The sequence below is a fragment of the Lycorma delicatula genome, chromosome 5, assembly GCF_047948215.1.
Source record: "Lycorma delicatula isolate Av1 chromosome 5, ASM4794821v1, whole genome shotgun sequence".
In the NCBI taxonomy this organism is placed as follows: Eukaryota; Metazoa; Arthropoda; class Insecta; order Hemiptera; family Fulgoridae; genus Lycorma; species Lycorma delicatula.
In genome coordinates this window covers 159,223,409-159,250,185 of record NC_134459.1, presented here as the reverse complement: position 1 = coordinate 159,250,185, position 26,777 = coordinate 159,223,409, and the positions used below count along the sequence as shown (strand labels likewise).

The 26,777-nt window shown below is 32.2% G+C and overlaps 1 protein-coding gene across 6 annotated transcripts in view; it reads right to left on the bottom strand.

Moving 5' to 3' along the window:
• Positions 1 to 6,362: 6,362 nt before the first annotated feature.
• The window catches only part of LOC142325538 (uncharacterized), a 344,160-nt gene continuing 323,745 nt past the window's right edge, over positions 6,363 to 26,777 (bottom strand). For all 6 annotated transcript variants that reach the window (XM_075367410.1, XM_075367414.1, XM_075367408.1 and 3 more), the window contains 5 exons: positions 24,700 to 24,813; positions 15,377 to 15,514; positions 13,350 to 13,592; positions 11,838 to 11,987; positions 6,363 to 10,994 (listed from right to left, as the gene is read on the bottom strand). In XM_075367410.1, coding sequence (XP_075223525.1) covers positions 10,221 to 10,994; positions 11,838 to 11,987; positions 13,350 to 13,592; positions 15,377 to 15,514; positions 24,700 to 24,813 — 1,419 coding nt within the window. In that variant the 3' untranslated portion in view covers positions 6,363 to 10,220. The remainder of the gene's footprint in view (positions 10,995 to 11,837; positions 11,988 to 13,349; positions 13,593 to 15,376; positions 15,515 to 24,699; positions 24,814 to 26,777) is intronic.

Below are 26,777 nucleotides of genomic sequence, written 5' to 3'. Positions count from 1 at the left end.
TAAAGTTGCTGAATTAACTAAAAATGTAGATTCTAATTATTTTGTTTATCAATAAAAGTTTGCTAACAAATATATAATTAAAAGAAAGTTTATTAGTAAAAATGATACTTAACATTTTTTCTTTGCTCCAATATATATTCGTAAAACAATTGTAATGCATTTTATTTATTTATACTGCCTTTCTTGGACTTTAAAATTTAGATACTTTGCTTTATCCAGTAGCACCTTACCACTAGTTGGAGGCTTTTGTCCTAGTCTGTACAAGCAGAACTGATGCTAAACTTAATTCCTATGTCTGTTTCCTCAGCGTTACAGAAAGTATGGCAGGTGACCAACTTTTCATGGAACCAGTTCAATGAAGAAGGGATCAGTGATAAGAAAGGGAAAGAGAAGGGACAGCATAATACAGTCTGCCAGTGAATCTTTTGAAAGATCTGTAGATTAGTCTTGCTCATGACTGAAAACACAAATAACTTACTGTATACTATCCGTATTTATTTATTCACTTGTAATAAGTTATTACTCATAAAGTAAAAAAAAACAAACAATTTTGATCTTGATGTCATTTATAGTGTGTTAACTTGCACTGAATCAATTGACATTCATTTGTTTTTCATAGAGTAGACCTAAAAAGTGTCAAGTTCATGAGCTTTAAAATGACACTTTTCAGGTCTACTAATACCTTGTGTACTTCTGATGGATTTGCCATACTTAAGTATACAAGTGCATTTGGCTTTGTAAAAAGGCAATGGGAAACTTCTTCACTTGTTTACTTTCTTCCTAGTATCCCTATATTTATTTTCTTTTTAGTACCCCTAGCATTGGATAATTGTTATTTAAAATGACTGCAAGTATCAGATTTGTGATGTATTTTTTGTCAACTATAATGACAATGACTAAATTAGTCATTGGAAGCGTGGAATTCCACGCTTCCAGATCTTAATCATTGCAATGTTAGTGAATATATTTGGTAAGATAATTTGTTGTACCAAACAACTTTTCGATAAATAAAGAGTCTCCAGAATACCTTATTTATAATTCCACAGGAAAGTACCCAAATTAAATAATTTTAATTCTATTCAAACTAAATTGAAGAATTTAATGAATTCTTTTTTTAAATAGTTATAATTGCTGCTAACAAATTATTGTCAAGAAAATAAATAAATTTTGACTATTTTTATGATTATTAATAACAAATAAACACAATAAAAATTTAATTTATATTTAAAATTTTAGTAGATATGTAATTGAATAACGCAAGAGAAACTAGATTACATTTAACAGACAATGAAAAGTGGTTATATGATTTGTTGCCAATTTGTTCTGATGGCATATGATACATCTCGATTCCCCCCCCGAGGGGAGAAGATCCCACCTCGTAGCGTGTCCGGTCGCTACACCACCCCCTCCGTTCCTAGCCAGTAGTGGCTTTAACGGAGGACATCTTCTCGCCCTCAAACTGATTGTGCCACACAGCTTTCAGTCTAGGCCCCGCTGAGATGCCACCGATGCAGATGCCCCGAGGGACATCTACATCGGTAAAAATTCACCCCGAGATAGATTTATGTGTTTATGCCTTCAGAATGAAGACAACGGACACCTGCAGCTACCACGTCGCCCTCAAGAACTAAGCTAGGAAACCTAACCGCGGAAAGAAGACCCCGCGCCTAGATCCTACTAAAAAGAGCCAGATCCGCACTAACAACCTCTTAAATAAACTTCCCACTAAAGTTTGTACATCGAAATTTAGACCTAGTTCCCTTAAGAACCCCGCTTAATACTCGAAATGAGTTTCTATCTGACTCCGCTCCGGTCTGCCCGGGAGAGGAGACTTAACGCCTACCCCCGCACAGCGCCATCACGGAGTCCCGCGTGACATTCACCATCTTTCGCAGACTGCCGCCAGGACTCCCCCACATACCACCGAAGTAGTACCCAGAGAGGCCCCGCCGACAGTGTCGTTAGCTCATTTATGCCCTTGTCGGAGCGCGACCGCACCCACCGGGCGAGAATAATCCCGCCCGCCGACAACGGCCGCAACTCCGCCGACAGCGTATTTAATATCATACCACCAATACATCTACCGAGGCACGCTGCCTAACCGCCTACCTTCGGTCAATCAACTGTCCAGACGGAACCTAACCGCCCGGGCTTTAACCTAAATCCCTTCTGCCGCCCTGCCCTGGGCAAGGGATTTCAGGAAGCTAGCCACTATTGTCCATTCACTGCGAGTCCTCCAGTTGACTCGCAGATCCAAAAAGGAGTGCACTCTCTCGAGTTCCCTACCAACTCTGGTACGTTCAGCCTCGTACCGGGGACATGTGTACAGGACATGGTCCGCTGTGTCCTCGACTCCGCATTCCGGGCATAACCCGGAATCAACCAACCTGAACCTAGCCAAACTACTCCTAAAGGCACCATGTCCCGAAAGAAATTGAGTTATATACCGATTGGGGGAAACCCAACTAATAGCACGCAAATCCCTAACATCTGGAAAAATACCATGCGTATATCGACCCGTGAAAGAGTCGGCCCACCTAACTTGCCAAGCGTCAAAACCTTGGTCTTCAATTTCCCGCATACGCCCGGTAGTAAGAAGACCTGCCTTCTTTGAGATATACCGCTGGCTACGCTCTGTAGCCGAAATGTCCGCTGGTTTGATGCCTGCGATCACAGTTACTGCCTTTCGCGAGACAGTCCTGTAACCACCGACAACCGCTAATAATAGAAGTCTCTGGGCTCGTAAGAGGATATCCCTATAGCACTGAAAACGCAAACGATGAGCCCAGACGGGCGCAGCGTACAACAGTATGGCCTCACAAACGCCTTTATAGAGAATACGCATGGTACGGTAATTCAACCCCCAATCGGGATGGATCACCCTACGAACGCCGAAGAAGGCGTCTATAGCCTTCTTCGCCACAAACTGGAGGTGCTCCTTGAAGAGAAGTCTCTCATCAAGGATAACACCCAGATACTTCTGAACTGTGACATACCTAATTGGAAGGCCGCCCATCACAACCCGCGGATGACGGGTTGCAGCGAGTCGGCCCTTCAAGAACATCATAGTGGTCTTCTCAGTGCTGAAGACCATCTTATGTTGAAGACTCCACAACCGCAAAACCCTACATGCTTGTGTCGCCTTGAGCTCGATCTCGGCACGCGAGTTGCCCTCGACCAGCAGCAGCCCATCGTCGGCGTAAGCCACGATACGACAGCCGCCGGGCATCCGCAACAGCATGAGAGAATCGAACTCGACGACCCAAACGAGTGGACCTAACACACTGCCCTGTGGACATCCTTTAGACAGGGTCTTTCCTACTTCAGAACTGCCGTCACGAAGAACGACAGTTCTGTTGCTGAAATAACTCGAGAGAGTTCTAATTTCGTCTCGCGTGCAACCACGCTTTTGTAGTTGTAACAAGGCTGAGGGCCACCACAAGTTGTTGAAAGCCCCGGATATATCCAAGAAGACACAGAGTACATATTTGCACTCGCTGCCTGACGCCAAATTCATAACCCTAATTATCGCGTCCTCCGTGCCCTTGCCGGGACGGAACCCATACTGATCGTCCATCAGCATATGGTTAGAAGTTAACCTAGCATTTATACGGAGGTACAGGACCTTCTCGAAGACTTTACCAACTACAGGCAAGAGCGTCAGAGGACGGTAGGAGGAGCTGACGGTGGGCTCCTTGTCGCCACCCTTGAAAAGCAGCTTCAAAATACCTCGTTTCCAGCACGCTGGGAAGTGCCCAGCAAACAGCAACCTATTAAAAACCCTAGTCAAAACACCTACTATGACAGGCAGGGTGCGAACAAGGAGTTCCACCGTGATACTATCATATCCGGGGGCGTTATTCCTAGCTAGGCTGCAGATCACGTGGCGGACCTCCGCTTCGGTGATCTCAGCCGATGCAACCTCTGAATTAAAACCAACAACTTCCCTTCGGACTCGCCGATGATACGAGTTCTCACCAACCTCGGTATCATCTGGAAGAAGATCGTCCATTAGATGAGTTAGGACCCCATCTTTATCTATTACAACGCCGTCTTGGGTCGAGAGAGCCGACAGAAGAATGTCCTTTTTCCGCTTATGTCCGAGAACCCTATAAACAACACCCCAGGGGTCTCGATTCCCTTGCTCTTGGACAAAAGAGCGCCAGGAATCCCGCTTGGAAGACCTAATACTATGGAAGTACTCGGTCCTCTTCTGACGGTACTCCGCAAACAGGACTGCACGCCGATCAGGATCGCGCGCACGCTGTGCGGCTCTCCTGAGCCGGCCCACAGCCTGTTTTACCGCAGTTAAGTCACGAGTCCACCAACCAGCTACCCTCTCTCGACCCGTGCTACGGGGGATGGAAAGCTTGGCGGCTTCAACCACCGCCGAGGAGAAGGACTCTGCCAGGTCGTCTAGGGGTACATCGTCCAAGTTGCCGGTGTAAGCCCGCATCTTGGCCGCTAAAGTGTGAGAAAACTTGGGCCAATCCGCCCGCCTGTGCAGGAAGCGTCCCTGCTGAACAGGAACGTCCGCCCTGTAGACATTGCGCAGCCTACCCAGCCAATCGAAAACTATCAGCCGATGATCGCTTTCGCAATCATCGACTACTGACCAATTAAGAATCCTACCAGGGATGTCCTTACCCATGGTCACATCAATATTGGTGCCACCAAAGGCCCCCCGCAATCCAACTGCACCGGCGAAGGTTGGCAACTCGCCGGCTACATTAAACACATCAAAGCGATGCTGCGCAATGAAGCCTTCCAGAAGTTCACCGCTGTTATCCGAGATCCCACTGTGCCAAAGAAGCGATTTGGCGTTCGCATCAACTCCTATAAGAATAGGATAGCCCGCTACCACCCTAATTATGTTATCCCATCTTTCCAAATGAAGTTCAGTGGGATCCCTGTACTGAAAGTACGAACTAACAACAACCAAGTCTATACCATCCACAGCAAGCTTGACAACGACATGATGCGTGTCAGAGGCCTGCCGTATGAAGACACTGTCTAATGACTTCCTGCACAGCACGGCGGATTTACTGTCACCTACATAGAATTTATTCTAGCCTGAAAAACCTGGCAGATCACCCTTAACTACGTAAGGGTGTTGAAGAAGGATGACATCGAGGCTCCGGTGTTCGACAACTTCACCTAATTCCACTTGGACCGCGTAGGCACCCTGGGCATTGAGCTGACCGAACCTAACCATCAAGAGAGTTGAAATAAATCTCAACTGCTCTCAGATAACAACCGCACTCCCTGCTGGAAACTGAGACTCTACAGTTTTTGCGCAACCTTTTTCAGTTGACACAACTCGGAGCCTCTTTCTTAAGCGGACAGTCTTCGCGCTTGTGGCCCTCACCACCACAGTGCGCGCAGACCGACGCGTACCTACAGAACTTGGCCCTATGGCCATAACGACAACACTTGAAGCATCGCTGCACGTCAAGGTATTCCTTAACGCGGCAGGATGCGAAGTCCAAAAAGAGACGTCCCTCAGACACGAACTTCTGGAAGAGACCAGCACCTAGCTCGAACACTCCGTGATATTTTGGGGCATCACGCTTCCCGGTCTTGAAGACCAACCTACACTCACGCTTGAACGTCGCCTCGTCCAATTCGGTATTCTGCTCTCGAATGAGAGACAGAACCTCCTCGTCCGGCAGGCTACGCTCAATGTCATAAACAATGACTCTGGGCCTCCTCAGTCGCTTGGGGTCTACCTTGACCTCAAGCTTCTTGACCACGGGAGACTCCGTGATGACTCGGACAGTCTCCTTGTTATCAGCTACCACAACAAGACCCTTGCTGGTCTCGGCATATGATACAATAGAAACTTGTGGTAGCCCTGAGTTGTTTTGGGTTTTTGTAGTGGTGGCCCTGAAAAGCACTGTTTGTATGTGTAATGAGGTAGCCCTAAAAAGGGCTGTTGAGTCCAGTCGCTAATTTCCAGATATGTTGGCTGTAGTTAAGGAGTTGCAGCTCATCCACTGGAATCAGACCTAGCTTCCCCTCAAGGGCAGGGCCCCAGTGGCTGCAAGGCCTGTGAGCCAGCCAGGGAGCTTCTTCCATATACTTCTGGTCTGCAATCAAATGCTCTCTCATTGCCATAGTGTTGCTTATAAAGCCACCTGCATGTAGTGAGACCATTGCTTGCACAGTCAGCCGGCTTGGTGGAAGGAACACATGTGTAGTGGCCTGCAAGTTCTCTTGATATCTATTGGCTAGCGTCGCACTTGCTGGCATTAAGCACAGCATTTGGCAACAGGTTATACCAGTCTGTAATCAAAGGTGTTAAAAAATAAACCTTGTTTAAAAACATTCAAATACAAGTAAAAAAATAAAACATGTACAAATTATTTATAATAAAAACATAATTTATTTTGGTTCCATTTAGCAGTGTAATCTCTGATTGTTTATACATTTATTTTTATCATTTAACACATAAAAAAAATTTTATAAAACTAAATTATTTTAACAGATTTTATCATAATACAAATAATATCAGATAGAATAGAATACCTTTACAGTATATTAATAAAAATAAATAAAATAAAAAGACTGAATTGCTAAAGTTTCATATGAATTGTAGTTATAAAGACATTAGTTACAATTATTACATTATATTCATATGAGACATATGAATTAGCTTCTACTAATACTGATTTTTAAATAATTAAAAATAGTAGGAAATTCATAATGTATTTCTCTTTTTACATTTTATTTTTATTTAAAAAATAATAATTTATTAAAGCTATTCAGTAATGAAATATAATTCGGTTAAATGGAAAAAGAAATTATAAAATGAGACTAGCATTTTCCATCTAAATTATTATCAATTTGAAAATTTACAGCACAATACATTCAAAAATATTTTTACAGCTGTTAAGAAAATTACCTTTAGCATTATTTAAAAAAAAAAAAGTTAAATTACTGTAAAGCTTCAAGTTTAAGATTATTATTATATACATTATGCAATTAAAAAAAAGTACTAAAATTTGTAACATTTTGAACAAAGAATAGTTTGATAAATAAAAATGTTTAAAATTTGTTATTTGTAAGGCCAAAATTATTTTGTTGCACCAGCCAGATCCCTCACGAAACTGTCAAGTTACATCAGATAAACTGATGTGACCATTATGTTTCATTTTATCATCATGTCCTATTGAATCCTCTCATATGATCAGAAAAATTAGGATTTAAAACAAAGAAAAACTGCATTAAATAATAATTAATATATTTAATTAATCTAATATATTTTTCACATACAAAATTTCACACTTGTGCTTGTCATCTTTTGCAACAGTACCCTTGACAAATATCTTCTTGTACTGTCTGTGTTTTTGTGATTGCTAATTAAAAACAGCATATAAGCAACAAATTTTTGTGAAAATCCTTATCGCATCCTTAAAAGCCTGTGGAAATGATTGCCTCAGTTGTACACAGTTCTATGTATAGTTTAATATTCTAAAACTGGTCAGGAATTAATTGACAGTATTTTAAATTCAGTACAGTTATGCCTTTTAAGTATGATTCTGTAGTCAAAGTGAAAATTGTGAATCTTTTCACTAACTGAACATTTGAGAAGATACACTAGTGTATAGAATTTCTTCTGTACCATTAAGTCTTTGTAGAAAACACAAAATGCAGTCTATAGTTGTTAAATTATGCATATGAATTGGTTGACAAAATGAATATCCCAGTTATCAAATTCATGCTGATGAATTTGAACACTCCATTCCATAGTATTCTCAATACCTTCTTGAACTTTTCATTGCTCTTAACTGTAAAATATCTGGAGGAAAAACCTGAGCTGTAGAATGCAAGTTATTGCTACTGCATAATGACAGTGGACACGTATGCAGCATTTCTAATTCATGAGTTAAGTGAAAAAATGAAGTAAGAAAATTGCTATTCTTAAAACTGAAATCTGTAATTAAATGTGGAAGATTCAACAGAACAGACGACATTAAAGATAAATGGAGTTGCTTGCAAACATGAAAGATATATTTTTAATTTGCATATGAGGGATGGCTGCTGGAAGAGGTGGACAGTACTTTAAGACAGGCTGAATAATTTCTAGATAAGCCTACAACAAAAAATGATTATAGTTTTTAAAATCTAATATTATAAGGTAAAAATGAAATGTTTGGAGCTAAATAATTAAGCCCTTTGACTAGGCTTCTGCCACTGTATAATTCCCATACGAGTTAATATCACTTAGAAAATCTCAAAATTGCAAATATGTGTTCATGATAACTTGTCAAGGAATTGTTTACATTTAAACAAATAGTTAATTGTGAACTGAAATATTTATGCATGTAATTGTGTAACTAGTAACATTTTTAATGTGCATCATTAAACGTGGAGGATTTTATCATGCACAATCTTTAGTGGAATGACTGTGACAATAAATGAAGATTATATGAATATTAGCAATAGTGAATAACAGGAACAAAAGATTTAAAAAATAATATTGAAGGAAACTGCTAGTGATTTGCTATAAATGGTTGGCACAATTAAAGAATGTATAATAATAATAATTTAAAAAACGACATGCTTGAATGCAATTTAATATTATTTCTTATATTTTTCACCGAAATTAAAAAAAATTATTAGAATATAAAGAAGTTTAAATTCATTAATGGCATTACAAATTTGAAGTAATACAGTAATTTTACTAACATTAATTTTTTGAAATTCTGATACATTACAAAGAAATTATTTTAGTTTTAAAATTACAGGATAATTTTTGATTTTAAGAAAAAAGTATTTTTTAAATAAAAAAGGAACTAATCTTAACAGACAGACATAAAAAGTAATAAAATTAAAAACTAATAGAAACTACTTTCTAAATACATGGGATTGTGTTTTCCAGATTTTTGGTACTATACAGCTCTTTTGTTAGTATATTACGAATACATTGTTGTAAATGACACCAGTCAGGTAATTAGGACAAAATGATTTTGAGTATACTTTGTTTAGTTTATTCAATACTTTTCATTGCATTTCTGTAACGATTAATGTGTTAATATTGCTCAAAGCATTTAGGGATTGTAAATTTGATGTGTTTATGTTAAATTTTAATATTATGGTTATTATCTTAATATGTATGCCCTGTTTCTTGTATGATATGGTTTGCATTGTAATCAGTTACTGAAGTGATTGTAGATCTTTGAGTTTGTGAGAGAATGTGTTTCCAGTTAGCCAATGTAATTTGTAGTAATTGCAGCATAATCTGCATATTCCTAGCTATGTTATCAGTGCTTATTTTGTTCTATGATTTTGTTTATATATAGCTTCGTTGCAGTTACCTTTCTTAAAAATCTCAAATTTGTGACCATTGGTTGTTTATATTAGTGCTATTTTGTTTACTTTGTTATTTTCTATATTTATAAATTGTGTGTGAGAGTAGCAATTAATGTACATTAATTAAGTTGTATTGTACTAAGTTTTTTGATGTGGTTTTAAGTTGACTGTGATTTTTATATTAGGTGATGCAATTTAAAAAAAAAAATACTGGTTTGTACTGTATGAGATGGTTATATCTACTGTAAATAATTTGAATCAGTCGTGTTGGGTTTTTAAATTTGTTGAGTTCGCTTGTTTCAACTTTTATAGTGAAAGAATTCCAATAATGTTTGAATTTATATTCTTCAGTGAACAATAAGAGAATGAAAAGTATATGAAAGACATTGTTTCATTTTGCTTTTGTAAGAGTATGATGTCAACAATATAGCAGTAAAAATAAAATTTACATCTATATTTCAATCATTGTATAGTGCAATCCTTTCGAGATGATGCTGTTAACAGCATTGTCACCTAAAACCTCTCGGATTGAGGAGCTGGATAATATAATTCCAAATGTGTATTCTGGAAGCAAAATTCCATATATTTAAAAAATCAAATTATGTTAATTTCTTAAAAAAAGTTTAAACAAATTTTGTTTTGCTGATTGATGAAAGATAAATAAAAAAAAAATATAAAAAATTATATACAACAAACTTTTTATTTTACTTTATCATTATAATAAATAAAAAGATAAATATTCAAAATAAAACTAAGCTAATAAAACAGTACCGTTACAATATTTTTTCAATAAATAAAACAAATAAATAATAAAACAGCGAGTTATAATCTCCTTAAGAATAGACAATTTTTTGATAGTACAGTTTTATCTTGAGTTGTATTGTATTATTAACCTTTATTTTTAATTATAAGTTAATTCTTTGGCAGGACTCAAAGTGATCAAGGAACATAATATGCATTTTTGGTGGGAATACTGAACCGCAACTTAGACAAATAACATCTTCTCTTGTCAACGTTTCAATGCCTTCATCTACATGATTTTCATACTTTTTTGAATCATATGAATCTTCAGCAGTACTGATCAATGCAACTGGTGCAGAAGAAGACGACGACATATTAAATGAATCTAATGATGTTTTGAAAGATTTCATTGTACTTTCTGGTTTACTATCGGGTGCAGAAGATGATTTAACGATAGGAATTTGCATAAATGAAGTTACAGTTGCTCCACCATTAGTTGTAAATTCATATTTAACAGGTTCTTCTTTTAAAGAGCCTGTTGTTAAAGCTAAACTTGACGTGCTTGATGTATTCGATGGGGGTACAGTTTCATTATGTAAACAAACAGGACTACCAACAAGCGGAATAGTTGATGCACGAGAATAAGACGCACCTATATCTTTTTTAACACTACTATCCGAGGCTGAAGCTGAATGTCCTATATTCCAAATATTGGTAACAGTTTTTGCTTCACTATCCAAATTACTTTTAAAAGAACATAGACTACTACTACTATTATTTTCAGTCTTTTTATTATTATTGTCCATCAGATCTGAATTTTGTAATTTTTCTTCAATACAATGGCCATTATGACGTCCATTTTCATTATCTCCATCCACAACAAGATCACCATTTTCCAAATCATCTTCATTCCTCGGTAATGGTCTCTCATTACGACTCTAAACATAAAAATTAAGACAAATTAGTAAGAAAAAGAAAAAGAATGTTTAATATTATAAAGTATTTACATCTGGAATCATCAGTCATTTTAACTAGTTTGATGTTTTTTCTCCAGTCTTTGTGTTGTGTTACATATGCTAATAATCTCGCTAATTATATTATATACACTAATTAGATAACCAAGTACATAGGGTGTAGAAGTAATGTTATATGTTTTATTAATCCCAATCACTGTTTTTCTCTACAGTTTTTACTCCTCTCCTGTAATTCTTAACACCTCCTCATTTGTATTTTACAAACCTAGCAAAATTTCAACTATCTCTAGTAATACCATATTTCCTTTTTTCTTTTCTGCTTTAAGCAGAACCACTCTCTTTTGGCCAATATTTTTTTCATTCTTAGCTCTATATTTATTACAAACAGACTTCTTTTCAGCACGAGATTCTCTATGCTTTTAATTTCTACCTTACTTTTGACTGTCTTTTGTCATTTTACTTCTTAAACAACAACAGGTTGTAGAATTTTGTTCCTCTGGTAAATCATGTTCTCTTATCTTACTATTTAATTCCTTATTATCTATATTCCTAGCTATCATGATTTTGTACATTATATTAATGCAACTCTGTGCAGTTAGTTTGATCGTGGAAAAAATAAACCCAAAAATGTTATCTTGAAAACAATAAAATTTAATACATGCTATTCAGTAGCATTTATGAAACTAGCAATGTACATGTTTTGATATTCTAAAATAACAATTTTGTTTGTGAAAAAAATCAGTACAGTTAATAATATTTACTAAAATTTCCATATTATAATTAAAAGAAGGTGACTTAAATACTCACAGAACAAGGTAGATGAACAGCAGTGCGGTAAAGTTTAGAATGACCAGGATAATCATTAATTAAATGGTTACCATTTACTTGAAACTTTGCTTGACATGTCTGACAGATCGATGTAAATTCTTTAGGTAACCTTTTCTCTACAATTGATTGCTGAAACAAGAATAAATAATTTATATCAAATAAAGATTCAAGTTGTCATTAATCTATAAATTACTTCTTGAAGATAGTATTTCCATTATTCTTTCTAATCTCAAATCTACTTTCAATGAATATCTTTCATCCATTAAAAGCCCCACTTGTCTCTACTTACTTAGTTTACAATATTTACAGTTTCTAATTATACTGCAAAAAAATTCTTGAAACATGATCAATAGGATAAACAGAAAGAAAAATAACTGAGCTTTTTGCTATGGGGTATAGCAGGAATGTAGAAAATTAGATGGATTGATAGAAATTGTGGCAGATTCCTAAAACTAGTTTGGTGGACCATCTGTTATCCATATTATATATCCAGGTATGGATATTATACATCCAGGTTTAGTTGTTATGAGTGTTTTGTTTTTAAAAACAAAACATTTTTTGTTTTTAATCCACACTAGACATACAAAACAAAGATTAATTTTTTTTCAATTTTATGCTACTCTCAAAATTTTATAAAACCATCAGATTTAAGTTTAAGTATGTTATATCTATTACTAAAATATATCTATTTAATTAAAATTTATAGTATGTGCAAGGGTGCAAGTTCTCTGGTTTAGAAGAATATGTTTACTTATTAAAAGATATGTAATTGGCTTAATTCTTTTGGTCATTCAAGTATTATTACCTAATTTCAAAAGTTGTTTAATGCTCTTTGCCCTGTTTTGTTTGCTTTTATTGTAATTAACTTAAACCTTGAAGTCTATATGAATAAACAACTAACAAAGCTACTCAAGTAACATTATAATAGTTAAGTCCACTTTGTAATAGAGATTATATAAAAAGAAAGTGCATGTGTAAGACAAAGCCTGATTTACATCTCAGTAGTACTCAAATTTGCAACATTACAATGTTTAAAAACTATTTCTAAGATCGAGTTCCTGATAAACTATTAATATAATTAATCACTAAAAGGATACATTAATAATACAAGAGTTGTAATAATCTTTTACTTTTTGTCATTAATATCAGGTGATACAGTTTTAAGAAGAAAATGTATTAGGTTCAACCCTATAACACTTTGGCACGATACACCTCACAAATATTATCTGACTGTATACTGAATAATGATAACAAATCTGATGTTAAAGAGCTGAATAATTTTTTACATTTATGCAGTTCTTTAAAAGGTTCATTAAAAGTTGAGCAGTTCTTTCCTTCTTTGAATTACATATTAAAAGATAATGAAAAACTAAAAAGTAAATAAGTAAAACTTATTGCGATCACAATAAATGTGTATCAATGAACAAAAATATGATTTAATTTAATAATAATATTTTTACTTTTCAAAAAAGAGAAAAAAGTGTAAATTACCTTAAGTTCCAACAATTCATCTCTCAATGAATTCAGTTTCTCTTCTAAAATTTCCTTTTCTTTCACTGCTTGTTTTTTCTCATTATGTTCTGCCTCCCAATCATCACGATTGGCTTTAACTTGAAATTCTAAAACTTCAATTTTTTCTTTTAATCTTCGTTCAGCTTCTTGAAACCGTGAAATTTCATTTTCAAAAGAAGTGCTTTTAATATTGCTACTTGTTTTTGAATTTCCTGCTGGTACCTGTAAAAAAAAAATATATATATATAAGTGTTACATAATAAACAGAAATAAAGAAACAATGAAATGTAAATTAAGGAGGAAAATTATATGTATGAAACAAATTATTAAAACTTAAGTATTCATACATGAATAACAACATTAATTCCAATTTATAACTAAGAACACTAACCAAATTAGAAATTGAAATATTACTCACATTCTTACCTAAATCAATAAATATTTACAGGTCAGAAAACTTTGTTGATTGACTGATAGTCCCTAAACACATTAGATATATGGTCATGAGAAGAGTTGAAATATAATTTACAACCTGTTAAATACAATGAATAGGAGGTAAAATGGTGAACATCTGTTATCACTGAAAATTTTTAGCAAAGATAATTGATTACGATGGAAAAATATTTACCATAATGTCTGTCAAATACAAATCTGAAGTGGCCAGAATAGGATTTAAATAAGAAAGATATGAATTAGAAAGCTAGACAACACTAAGTTGGTTTTTAGATAAACCAGTGTCAGGTTAATTCCAGTCAAGGTCTGGAATGATTTCATTTTTCAACATTTTATGTTGTTAAAATAGGTTTCTAAAAGTGCGAATGTGTAGGACGACAGCTTGATGGCTCAAGTTAGGTTATTTGAACACAGATAGGTCCCGGGTCAAATCCCGGTCAGCCATGGGATTTTCACATGCTCCTTGTCATTCATCTCATCCTCTGTAGCAATACCTAACAGAGGCCCCAGAGGTTAAAAATTTAAAAAATATATAGGTTTAAACACAAGCCATCGGACAGTTCCATACAGAAAGCTGCCCAGAACAAACTGTAAAAATACCAGGAATGAAGTAATTTTACAGGACCCCAAACTGTTTACATAAATCCAGTGAGTATCTAGCCAAAATCCATAGAACATGGGGATGAATAAATCAACGATATGGGAAATGGGTAGATACATAAAAAATTATGATATATTTGCACACAAACTAAAATTTCCTCTTTAAAAAGAGTATTTCACAACCCATTCAGATGTTTGATGTTCATCATGGTTACAATTTAAAATAAAAATTACTATTACTACTTGTTTCATATGTAAAGCTATAATTAACAATGCATTTATACCCAGTTCATAATCATATTAATACTTCATAATATTAAAAATTTACCTTTAATATTATTAATGGTGTATACCATTAATATTAAATTTTAATTAAATTGCAAAAATTAGAAAATTTGGTGTATTATTGTACCTCTTGCTCTTAATATTCTAACAGCTCAATTATTCCAATACAATTTAAATAGAAAGATTAAAGTTGTGTAATTTACAATGGATTTTATCCATATGATACGATTATAATATTTTATTTCACTGAAAATTGAAATCATAAAGATATAAGAGAACCAATTTATCTCGGAAATGAATAATTTTCAAAATAATGATCCCCTCATTAAGACTGGACTTAGAAGCTTATAAAAAATAAATGGCTTTGATTTTTTAAACATTCTAGTCTTTTTTTTTTTACATTTAAATGCACAAATCGTTAACAAAAACATTTCAGGAATAAAATCTTTATCCAAGTAGAATTTTCTTGAATTCCAATTAACCTACTTACTGCTCCTTTAGATTGGTCTGTAATAATAAAGATACACAAATCAGTTGAAGTCTTATTTACCAAGAATTAAAATTGAACTTCTTTCCCTCCATGTTCTAGATTAAGTTTAAACATTTCTGTCATAACCATTGTTAGAAACTGATTATCATAAATAAGTCAAAAGAAAAAAGTTACCAACCTCAGAACTAGGAAATGCTCTCTGTTCACCCATTTTATTTAATTGCTCCTGTTGATCTTGTATGGTATTTAACAGCTTTTGGACATAAATCTGACGATCACTATTATACTTTTGCCACCTTTTATTTACCTGTGTCAACTGCAAACAAAACATAGAAAAAGATTAAATGAATTGAAATCTATTTTTTATAAAATAATTTGTCTATTTTCATAATTTAATGTTACAGAAATAGATAAACAACAAGGAAAGTTATCTTAACTAAACTTAGAAGAAAATAAGATTCTGCAGTACATATGTATAGTTCTGCCATGACTTGAGTATATGTATTACTAAAGATAATGTGATTTAAACAAGAATTAATTATTACAAACAAAATTCAATTGGTGATGAGAAGGGTTGAAATATGATTTACAACCTGTTAAATACAATGAATAGGAGGTAAATACTAATTAGCATGGCCTTCTTTAATGATGTGAATATATTATTGTATATTAGTATGACAAAGCCCACTAAAGAGAAGATGATATTTAGGCCTACAATTAACAATCTTTTTATACAGTGCAGGGAATGGTTGCACAGTGGACATCATTAATCTAAAACAAGGAAACTTTGACTATTACATCTTGTACCTAAAGTGAATTTTAACATCACAGCCATAAGAAAGACTAGAATAGATAGTCTAAAGCAACAAATTTATATCTTATTTCTTATCTCATGAAAAAATATAACACTGTTACATTTTAGTAAACTATAGAATTCTTGAAGTCAATAAATTAAAAACAATTGATGAAGCAATTTAATGATTATATCACAATTTTGATTCTGGGAAAATCTATCTCTATTTCTGCATTCATAGCTCTCCAAAGTATGCCTAGTTTACTGTAAAATTTTGTAAAACCCATAGATAATCTTTACATAATTAATTATGCTATACTCAATAAAATTAATTTTTAAAATTAATAAAATAAACGGAGAAAGTACTTGGTTGATGTTCTACCAGTAATAAGTTTCAAATCAATGACTTTTTGATCACCAGGCAGGTTAATTAAAAAGTTAATAGAAAATAATTGTGAAATATGTGTGACACATTTTAACACAATAAATCTACTCCTAATTACAAAAAAAACCCATACAAGTTAACATGAATATTACAATCAATTACTAATTTAAAGTAAAAATTCAACTTTTTTTATCCACTTTTTTTTTTAACTTAATTACTTTAAATTATATCCCCATTTAAAATTACATTTTAAACTAGAGGTAATTACAGTGCTCCTTCATCAGTTGAGTTATTTGTGACTGTTGTTATTGGCACCACTCTTATAAATTGCAAAATGTCATTAGTGTGTAATTTAACGCTATTTATATTAGTAAATATTTGTTTAATATACTTTTTTTAAAACAAATTTAGTGTTTTTTTTATTTAATTTTTTCCAGTTGCATCATGATCTTGAGTTTTATGCACTACGAATACACATTAAATGTTTTGATTAATGTTATTGTATATGTGTCTTGTTTCTATGAGATGATTTGAAATCTGTTGCTATGTATAGTGCCTGTAGGAGTGCTTTGTATTTATGATTGAATAAACGTCTGGTTGATCCGATGAGTATTTTTCATTATTATTAAAGTATAATCTGGACACCTTTCGGTTCTATATTTGCCAGTGTATTTTGATTAATGCACCATGATCTATTACATTTTGTTCATAGTTTTGAAAATGGCACAGTAAAATAATTTTTACTGAAAACGTTGGCAATCATATAGGAATTATTTGATATTATAGTTTTGTATTCTCTGTTACTAGGTAGATTAATTTGTTTGATATATTTTTTTTATTAGAATGTTATTTATAAGCTTAATTGAGTAGTCATTATTTAACTACGCACGTAAAGGAATTTCCTAACTTTTTAAAGATGGCTGTGAAGAGAAGACAAACTGTTTAATTAACTCCAAAAAGTCTTCTGGAAAAACCATTTCCCTGCAATTTGAAAATGAATTATTCACTATTTTTAAGCATTTAATATCTCATGATTCTGTTCAATGAATGAAACTAATTATTACAAGGAGATTTTAATCAGATATTGTGCCTTAATAAATATTAATTTCAAAAAATAATACACTTTAATAATATGTCAGCAAGTTGAAGTAGTAGTCTCCATTCTGGCTTCTAAACCAGCTGATCGTCTTAAATTCAGTTTTTACTGAAGATTAATCATGTTTTATTGTTAATCTAATAACCATCATTATAAAAAGAAAATATTGTAATTCTGTCACGATCTGTTGCCAATAAAGTTTAAATACTCATCTGCCTACATCAATTAAAAGTTTTTATTGAAATCACTACATTTCGTTCAAAAATTAAAATAAATAGCTCATCTTGATTTCTATCTGTTCTAATATTGTGCAAGAACAACTGAATCGATCTTAACAAACCTTATTCGATGAATTAACCTAATTTCAATCTTAACCTCAACTGAAATTTATTAAATAAAGATGTTTCTAACCATCATTTTAATTAATAGAATTAATCTATTTATAAATTGCTTATTATTGAAAAACATAGATAAATAAAACATACATAGGTAAAAACATACATAGATATAGCCAACATAAAATAAAAGCATTAAAAATTATTTTTTTTATATGAAAAACAAATTTTTTTCACAAAAAGTTTAAATAAATTATAACGAAGTTGTTCTATTTATGTTTAAGGAAAATGTTTGTAAATAGCAAGCACTAATAATAATGGAACTCAAAGCAGTCTTTATAGTGAAAGATTTTCATTATATGAAATGAAGTATTAATAATTTCAATTCATTTTAAATTTTAGTAAATTGTGTTTTTATTATTATAATAATATTTTTAAATATAATTATTATTATTATTTATCATTATTTTAATTCAGAAAAAGTTATTAATTTTTCCCCGTTTAATTACATTTTTTCTATCAAAAGGTTTTATAGTAGAATCAAGCAATTCAAAATAAAGTTTGTAGAATACTGGTTTTAGTTATTTCACTTTTTTTATTTATTATGACCAGGTAGATAACAAACAAAACAATGTCTGTAACAAAGAAAATGTTTATCAATGACACATTGTTTTTTTGTTATCTACCTGGTCATAATAAATTTAAAAAAAGTGAAATAACTAAAACCAGTATTCTACAAACTTTATTTTGAATTGCTTGATTCTATTATAAAACCTTTTGATAGAAAAAATGTAATTAAACGGGGAAAAATTAATAACTTTCTCTAAATTAAAATAATGATTAATAATAATAATTATATTTTAAAAGATTATTATAATAATAAACATACAATTTACTAAAATTTAAAATGAATTGAAATTATTAATACTTCATTTCATCTATCGAAAATCTTTCATTATAAAGACTGCTTTGAGTTCCATTATTATTAGTGCTTGCGTATACTAGTACATTGAGGTGTTCTACTTTACTCTACGACTATGTCTCTGTTTTGATTATGTAACGGTTAAAAAAAAAAATAGAAATAATACACGAGCTTTCCTGTTACACGTCTTGATATTTTTAAGACTAATTAGTATTTGTATAAGTTCTTTTCTTCTGTATCAAAATTAAAATAATTTAAACAAAAATTTCAAAACGAGAAAAAGGAAAACTAATTAAAAAATATATTTTTTTTAAAAGTTATATATAAATAGGTATATTGCATTATTAAAAAAAATTAATATAGCAGACTTGAGCATTAAAAAGTAAGAAAAAATCTTCTTCATTATTCATTTTGAATTTCAACTTTTTGAAAAATTAAAATTATTAATTATTAATTTGGCGCCGACTTCAAAAATTCAAAATTAAAAGAAAAATATATAAAAAGTATAATTTTATTAAGTGGTTTTAAAATAAAAGCATTCAAATAAAACAGGCCTGTTATCTGAAATTATTATAAAATGCTATCCAGATAATACTGTTATTTCAATCCTAAACTAACCGTAAAAAAATTTTTTCAAATTTTTTTTTCCAGTAAAGCGTTTGTGAGCAAGCATTTAACTATTTAACTAACGAGACAAACCGAATTTTACTAATTTCAGAATTATTTTCTGTGTTAAATTTTTATTCTTTGAACTTTTTTTTAATTTTATTAAAAAAGATTGGGTGACCTGTCCATTTTATATAAATATTATTTTATTTTGAAAAATCGTCTCAAATCAGCTGTTTAATAACTAAATTTCGAAGTCGCAGATTTTATGTATTCAGAAAAGTTTTAATATATAGAAAAGTAAAAAGTTACTTTTGTACAGATTTGAATACTAAACAGTGGATACCGGTGTATACTTTGATGTTTGGGGTTCGATTAGGAAACAGATTTCAGGAATGGTCGATCAGAATTTGTACAAGACTACACCTAATTTACATGTCACAAATAATTATCCTCTTCTCATTGGACCTTGGCGGTCGCTTATTGTTTTTTTTTTCTTTTTAGCCTCCGGGACCACCGTTATTGCTTCAGAGGATGAGATGAAATGGCAATTTTGTAGCGTGTGAAAATACCGTGCTTGACCGGGATTCGAACCCGGGACCTTATTGCTGACAATTTGAACAAATTACAAAGTGCACATTTGGAATAGAAAATAAACAATAAAAGAGATCTGTCGTATTCTACAACTGTTGAATAAAAAAAAAGAAAATAGAAATAATATAAGAGTTTTCCTGTTACACGGTCGTGATGTTTATTTATTGGATTAAGTAAGTTCCTTTTTCTGTACCGTAAATTAAAATAGTTTTTGGGTTATTATAAACTCAAAATCAGCTGATTTCGAAGTACATAGTTCTCCTAATAAAGTTGCTTTTATATGGATTTGAATACTAGATCGTGGATACCGGTGTACTTTGACAGTTGGGATTAATCACTCATCTCACAGGAATGGTATTTTAGTTTGTCCAAGACTACACGTTTACCGGTACTGTTTACATTCAACTGATAAGTCATTAATGACTAATTGTTGATGTGACATAAATAAAAAATTAATTAATTTAACGAAAAAAACAAAAATTTCAAAACTAGAAAAGGAAAACTGATTAAAAAAATTTAGAAATTAAGTAATAAAATTAATTTATATTACCTTTCCCTTTCCTTTCTAATATGTTAGGTCAAGCGACAGTGAAAACGAAATCCTTTCTCTTTTTTTTTTTTAATAAAATTAATGCAACGATTTTATCTCGACTAACAGTAGCAGGTCTAGCAGTAAATAATGAATTTTTCAAAACCTAAACGAGGAAATTATAAAACCGAGACCTTTGTTATAAAAGTCATTTTGTCTTAGTTACCAAAGTTATGAGAAGGGACGAAACTTTTCAAAAAAATTCAGTCGCTTTCCCAGACAAATATTTTATTTTATTTTTTGTTTTTGTTACTCTTTTTAGATTTGTAGTTAAGTGAAATAAAAATATTTATTATTTTAGTATCATCAAAAACAGGATTTTCTTTCAAAATTAACAATAAAAATTAAAAAAGGAAAGAAATTAAAAAATTCCCTGGTTATTCTGCGAGGAATATTTAATTGACATTGTGATGAGTGTTTTACCAGCTACTGTATCAATTCTTAAAGACCGATTTTAATCTTTTTTTACAATAATTAATTGTAATTATAATATGCACGAATAATATAATACAAAATCCTTTTGCTCAAATTTTAAAAATGGTGACCTACAATAAAAAGTAATCTGCAAAAATAAAGTATTCTACATAAAAATTCTATACAAATTACTTTTTGAGAAATTCAGCTTAACAATTTTTAAAATATTAGTGCTTGTTAAGCAAAAGCTGTTTCTGTATACGGCATGAAGAGGGTTTTAAGAGATTATGGATCTACTCGTACGTATTACGGGATATCTATCGACAAATCTCCCAACTCAAGGAAACGTTAAATTAAAGTAATCTTGTTTTTACAAAAAGAAAAATTTTGAAGGACCACATTCTTTTTTTCATGTAACGTTGCAAAAAAAATTATTATTGTTAAAAATACGCGAGTATATATATACTTATTTTCAGCAAAATATTCATTCATGTATTTTATATTCAGATTGTTATTTAAGCATACTTTATAATTTGGTAACAGGAAAGTCGACCAAGGTAAAAATACTGCCAGTTTTCGCCTACTTGCCAGAAATAAACAGGAAACTGGCCAAAGACAAAAAAAATTTAATTGCTTTACACTGTTATAAAATTACTGATTTAAACACTACAAGCTACGCCCGTTTATATAATTAAGTTTTTAATAAAACTTAATATGAAATAAATAGCATATTTATAGTTCATACTTAAGAGATAATTCCTATTACTTGTTGTATAACGCATTATTTCTTTGCAAAAAGTAGTTTATTACTTTTCGCTTTAAAATACTTATTACAGTTTATGATGTATGTGCAACACCCGACTGGAACAGCCGACTTTCTCGGACAGTACCCTGAATAATATTCACTATACAAATACTCCCTGTTGTGATTAGAGCGGAAGTGTCATTACAATGCTGGAACCCGAATTTTAATGCGTTTAGTTTATCGACAAACCAAACATTAGTCATCTGATATTGAGTAAAGAAGGCAACGGGAAGTCATTTCACTTCCTGTAATTAGGGGTTAACAGATGTATTAAAAAACATATAACACGTAATTTAGTTTCTAAACATTTCATAAACATAAATTTAGTGACTTACACGTACGCAAGTGTAAACTTTATAGAAAAATAACATCCTTTCATGATTTGATTCATATAATATTCTGGAAGTTTCCGGATACATCTACTACAGATTTATACACTGGAGTACCGTAGGCAACTATAATTATTGTTCGTGTATTATATAAACGTGAGGCTTATTACATCTACGGATCGCCAAATTAGAATCTAACATCAGAAGGGTGACCGGGGAGTTTTTATTGAAATTTATTTATTTGTATTTTCAGACTGCACAGATGCAATCGATTTAATACCTGTTTCACACAGAAATTTTGCGATGCATTTTAACAATTATCGCTGGTATCTCAGCTATTTATTTACGATTTGAACAAATGAGGTTCATTATGATCAAAGTAAAAGATGAATATTTTATCCAATAAAGTATTATTCAATAAAATTAATTGTATGTAGCGATATACTTATATAGCCAATTTTTTGAATTTTCAGAGGTAAAATTTTCAAATGTATTTATTTTGTTTAAGATATTGTTGGGTAAACATACAACAAATGTTATTATAATATCTCAAATTTTTCTCAGGGTAAAAATTTTTATTGAAAAATATAAATTGTGAACAAATGAATTTTAAATACAAAGCGAACAATGGGGGGGGGGGGGAGGATAAAGCATATGCCTACATGAACTATCTTTATTTTCCCGTCTAGCACTATAGCATAGCTATAGCTTTATAAGTGAAAATATTGTAATCGCGCCAATTTGGGCATATGCGGTTTTCCCGGATCTTTACGTTTTGACACGTAAGGAACCCAAAAACCGGATGAAAATTTTCCGTATGTTCGTATAAGTGTGTATGTTTGATGTCGCCTCCTAAATCACCTTATATCTCCAAAACCACAGGACCGATTTTGACCAAACTTCTATATATGGGACATTGAAGCCATTAAATTTTCAACTTAAAAGGTCAAAGGGGTAAGGCTGTAGAGCAAGGTCACCCTCAATATCGCGAGATTTCGCCTAATTAAGGCCTTATTTTTGTTAGGCATATTTGTTAACAATTGAAAAATAATAATTTCTGCAATATTACATCCCAATTCCTTATATAAGCTTGCATTCCCATAGTTTAAATAAGCTAGTAGCTAAGTGGATATACGACGTCAATAATACCCTGTCGGCACAAAGAGATTAGTGTAACACTGACGTACAGCTTTCTTTTTCCTGTTTAGCCTCCAGTAATTACCGTTCAGATAATACTTCAGAGGATGATATGTATGAGTGTAAATGAAGCGTAGTCTTGTAGTCTCAGTTCGACCATTCCTGAGATATGTGGTTAATTGAAACCCAACCACCAAAGAACACCGGTATCCACGATCTAATATTCAAATCCGTATAAAAATAACTGACTTTACTAGGACTTGAACGTTGGAACTCTCGAATTTCAAATCAGCTGATTTGGGAAGAACACGTAAACTGTTTTGGGAAGACTGCTTAATCACCTGCAGCTACACCTGCTATGTTGTGATGTCACAGGTGAGTGGTAGAATTAAATAAATGAACCGTATTTACTGTATTTCATTCTCCGCGCGAATGAAATACGGTACACACGCGCGCGCTTTAGTTATAATCATTGAATTAAATAAACAAAAAATATTATATTTAAATAAAAAGATAAATATTTTAATTAAATTGTGTTCGTATTTATGTGTAAGCCGTGAATCAGAAAAAAGCCGTGTGACGGGAAAGTCCTATAACTGTGTGATCAGCTTTTTCTATTTTATGTCTTGAATCAATCCATTATGTTAAGTTAACACCTCCCCACACATCCGTATCATGTTAATTTTCCGATTACATCAACGAAATAATAGTCTTTTATGTGGTAATTTTGTGAGAATAATTACGTTCGAAAGAAATAAAATTTTAAATCTCAAAAATAATTTCAGATCGTAAAATTGTCCACAATTCTTCGACAATGGATATTTTTTTTTAAAACCCTACATAGTTAAAAAATTAATTATACATAATTAAAACAGTAGCGACACAATAATTAAAACAGTAGTTTTGATTACATATAATCAAAGCAATAGCGAGCGGACCCTCTCGCATGTTTACATAAAAAATCAGGTTACACGAAGCACGAATATTAATAATATGTTAATTTACTTATTTCAAACGTAAAGATATTACATCGAGATAGTATATTGAGCGATGTACAGCCCAAACCACGAAATTTGACAATAAACAAACAAAAATTGCGCAGAGTAATATTATCGAAAAACCATCATGTAAATTAAACCGATGAAATGTAATAAATGAAATATTAAGGAACGGTGTGTATGTTCTTCCTGAGTTTACAAGAGTTATATCAAATGTGACTAAAACCTTAGCTTAGAAGGATGAATTTCATCATAAATGATTTAAGATAATGTTTAAGAAAAACAATAAATTGAAAAAACTTCGTAGAAAATATTTTCTTAATTTAAAAAAAAATTAAATAGGGCGATTCTTATCTCACTTCAAGAACATTCAACAAAAAATAATTTGAAAGAACGAAAGGAAATACATACCAAAAAATAAATTAATTAATCGATTAAAATAAAGACTATTTGTAGCGTACAGTAATAACGTTGCAGCAATTATTTATTTCGACTTACGTCAGTAATAACAGCTTGCAGTTTAACATTTTCTTCTTGTAAACATTTTAACTTATTTTTGAGTTCATCAGTTTCGGCTGCTGTTTGAACTGTCCTCGACTCAGTTTCGGTCCCCTGAAAACAAAAAGAAATATAGATATATATAAATAAAATAAAAATAATATACAAACATAATAGTAATAATTAGACAATTAGAATTTTAACGGAAAAAATTGAATAATTTAAAAGTTTTAAATAACCAGCCGTCCCTAAATAAATGTCTAGAGCAATTATAAATAAAATAATTACCTTTTTTACACGTACAGTTTATCCATTCATCAATGATACTAGTTAAAAAAATACCGGCAAAAGATTACAAAACTTTTCCAATTTTATCCTTGACAGATTTTTATTTCAAATAGGCTGTAAAATTTCTAAATATTAATAGCTTAATTATATAATATTTAGAATACAACTGCTAAAAATATCAAAAAATAAATTTGTACCCGTTTTGATCAAATGGCCTTTTTACCTTAAAAAATATGCAGTATTTAAAGTACTATTGAAGAAAAAAATTAAAATTCGAAGAAAAAAAGTCGGGTCCAATTGACTCTCTTGACCAAATGATGTTTTATCATCAGCATTAAGCTACATTTAGAATATAATTAAGAAAAAAAAAAAATACTATCAAAATTTGGGTCAAATCTACGAGGGCGGTCCAGAAAGTAACGTACGTTTGTGCCTAACGTGGAGATGGGTGGGGGATAGAGCCGGCATCTTTAACCCACCGGGTTGGTCTAATGGTGAACGCGTCTTCCCAAATCAGCTGATTTGGAAATCGAGAGTTCCAGCGTTCAAGTCCTAGTAAAGTGAGTTATTTTTCCACGGATTTGAATACTAGATCGTGGATACCGGTGTTCTTTGGTGATTGGGTTTCAATTAACTACACGTCTCAGAAATGGTCGAACTGAGACTGTACAAGACTACAATACATATCATCCTCATTCATCCTCTAAAGTATTAACTGAAAGGTAATTACCGGAGGCTAAACAGGCAAAAAGATAGAAACAGCCGCCATCTTGGCATCAAAACGTTTCTACACTCAATACGCATCAAGCTATCGTAGCGTCTAGACTATGATTTTCTACTTTGTTAGTTGTGAATTATTGAAATGTGCGCTTCAATAGAAAATCCCGCAAGTTGTAAGATGTGTTCGGTGATTAGGTTTTAACTGGCAAAAAACCTCAAACCAATTGAATTTCATCGACAATTTTGTGAGGTGTACAGAGATGGAATAATGAATGCAGTGGTGCATTCAGTTTAAAAGTGGCCGCACCAATATTTATAATGAGGACCGCGGTGGTCGACCTAGCCTTGTGACTGATGAACTGACGATGAAATTCAACGATAAATTTTGTAAAAATCGCCGCATTACTATTACTGAACTCTCGCTTCATTTCACGAAGTTTACTAAATGAAATTGTATCGGGGAAGGCCTGGTTATCACAAGTTTTGAGCAAGATGGATACCAAAAACCTAAAGCGGTAGATTTCTACAAAGAAGGAATTGAAAAGCTTGTGCATCGTTATGATAAACGTCCCGATTTAAATGGTGACTATGTAGAAAAATAGTTTAAGATTGTCCCTTTCAAATGTATATAATAAAATTAATTTTTTTTTTATTTGGTTTGTTTTTTATTTCAAAAAGTAAGTTACTTTCTGGACAGCCCTCGTAATTTAAGAGTTTCCTCGAAATCTACCTCATAAAATATTTTAAAAACAGCCACAACTTGAAAATAGATAAGTATCAAAGATTGTAAAAAAAATTCAAAAATTATTTTAATGAAGTCGGATCCCGTAGGAGTCGCTTCTTTTAAAAGCTCCCATGTCTTCTACATTAAAACTAGATACAATTCTTTTTTTAATCTTGAAAATTAAAGTTAAAAACATTTGATATCTCATGTACTGGTCTCATTCAGTTTCCTTGCTTTTTGGGGGCTTAATAGTTTTTTTATTGCAGTGATTTACTTCAAAAGTCGGCTCCACCTGCAGCAAATTTACTCAAAAAAACTAAACAAATTATCATTTACAAAAAAAAAT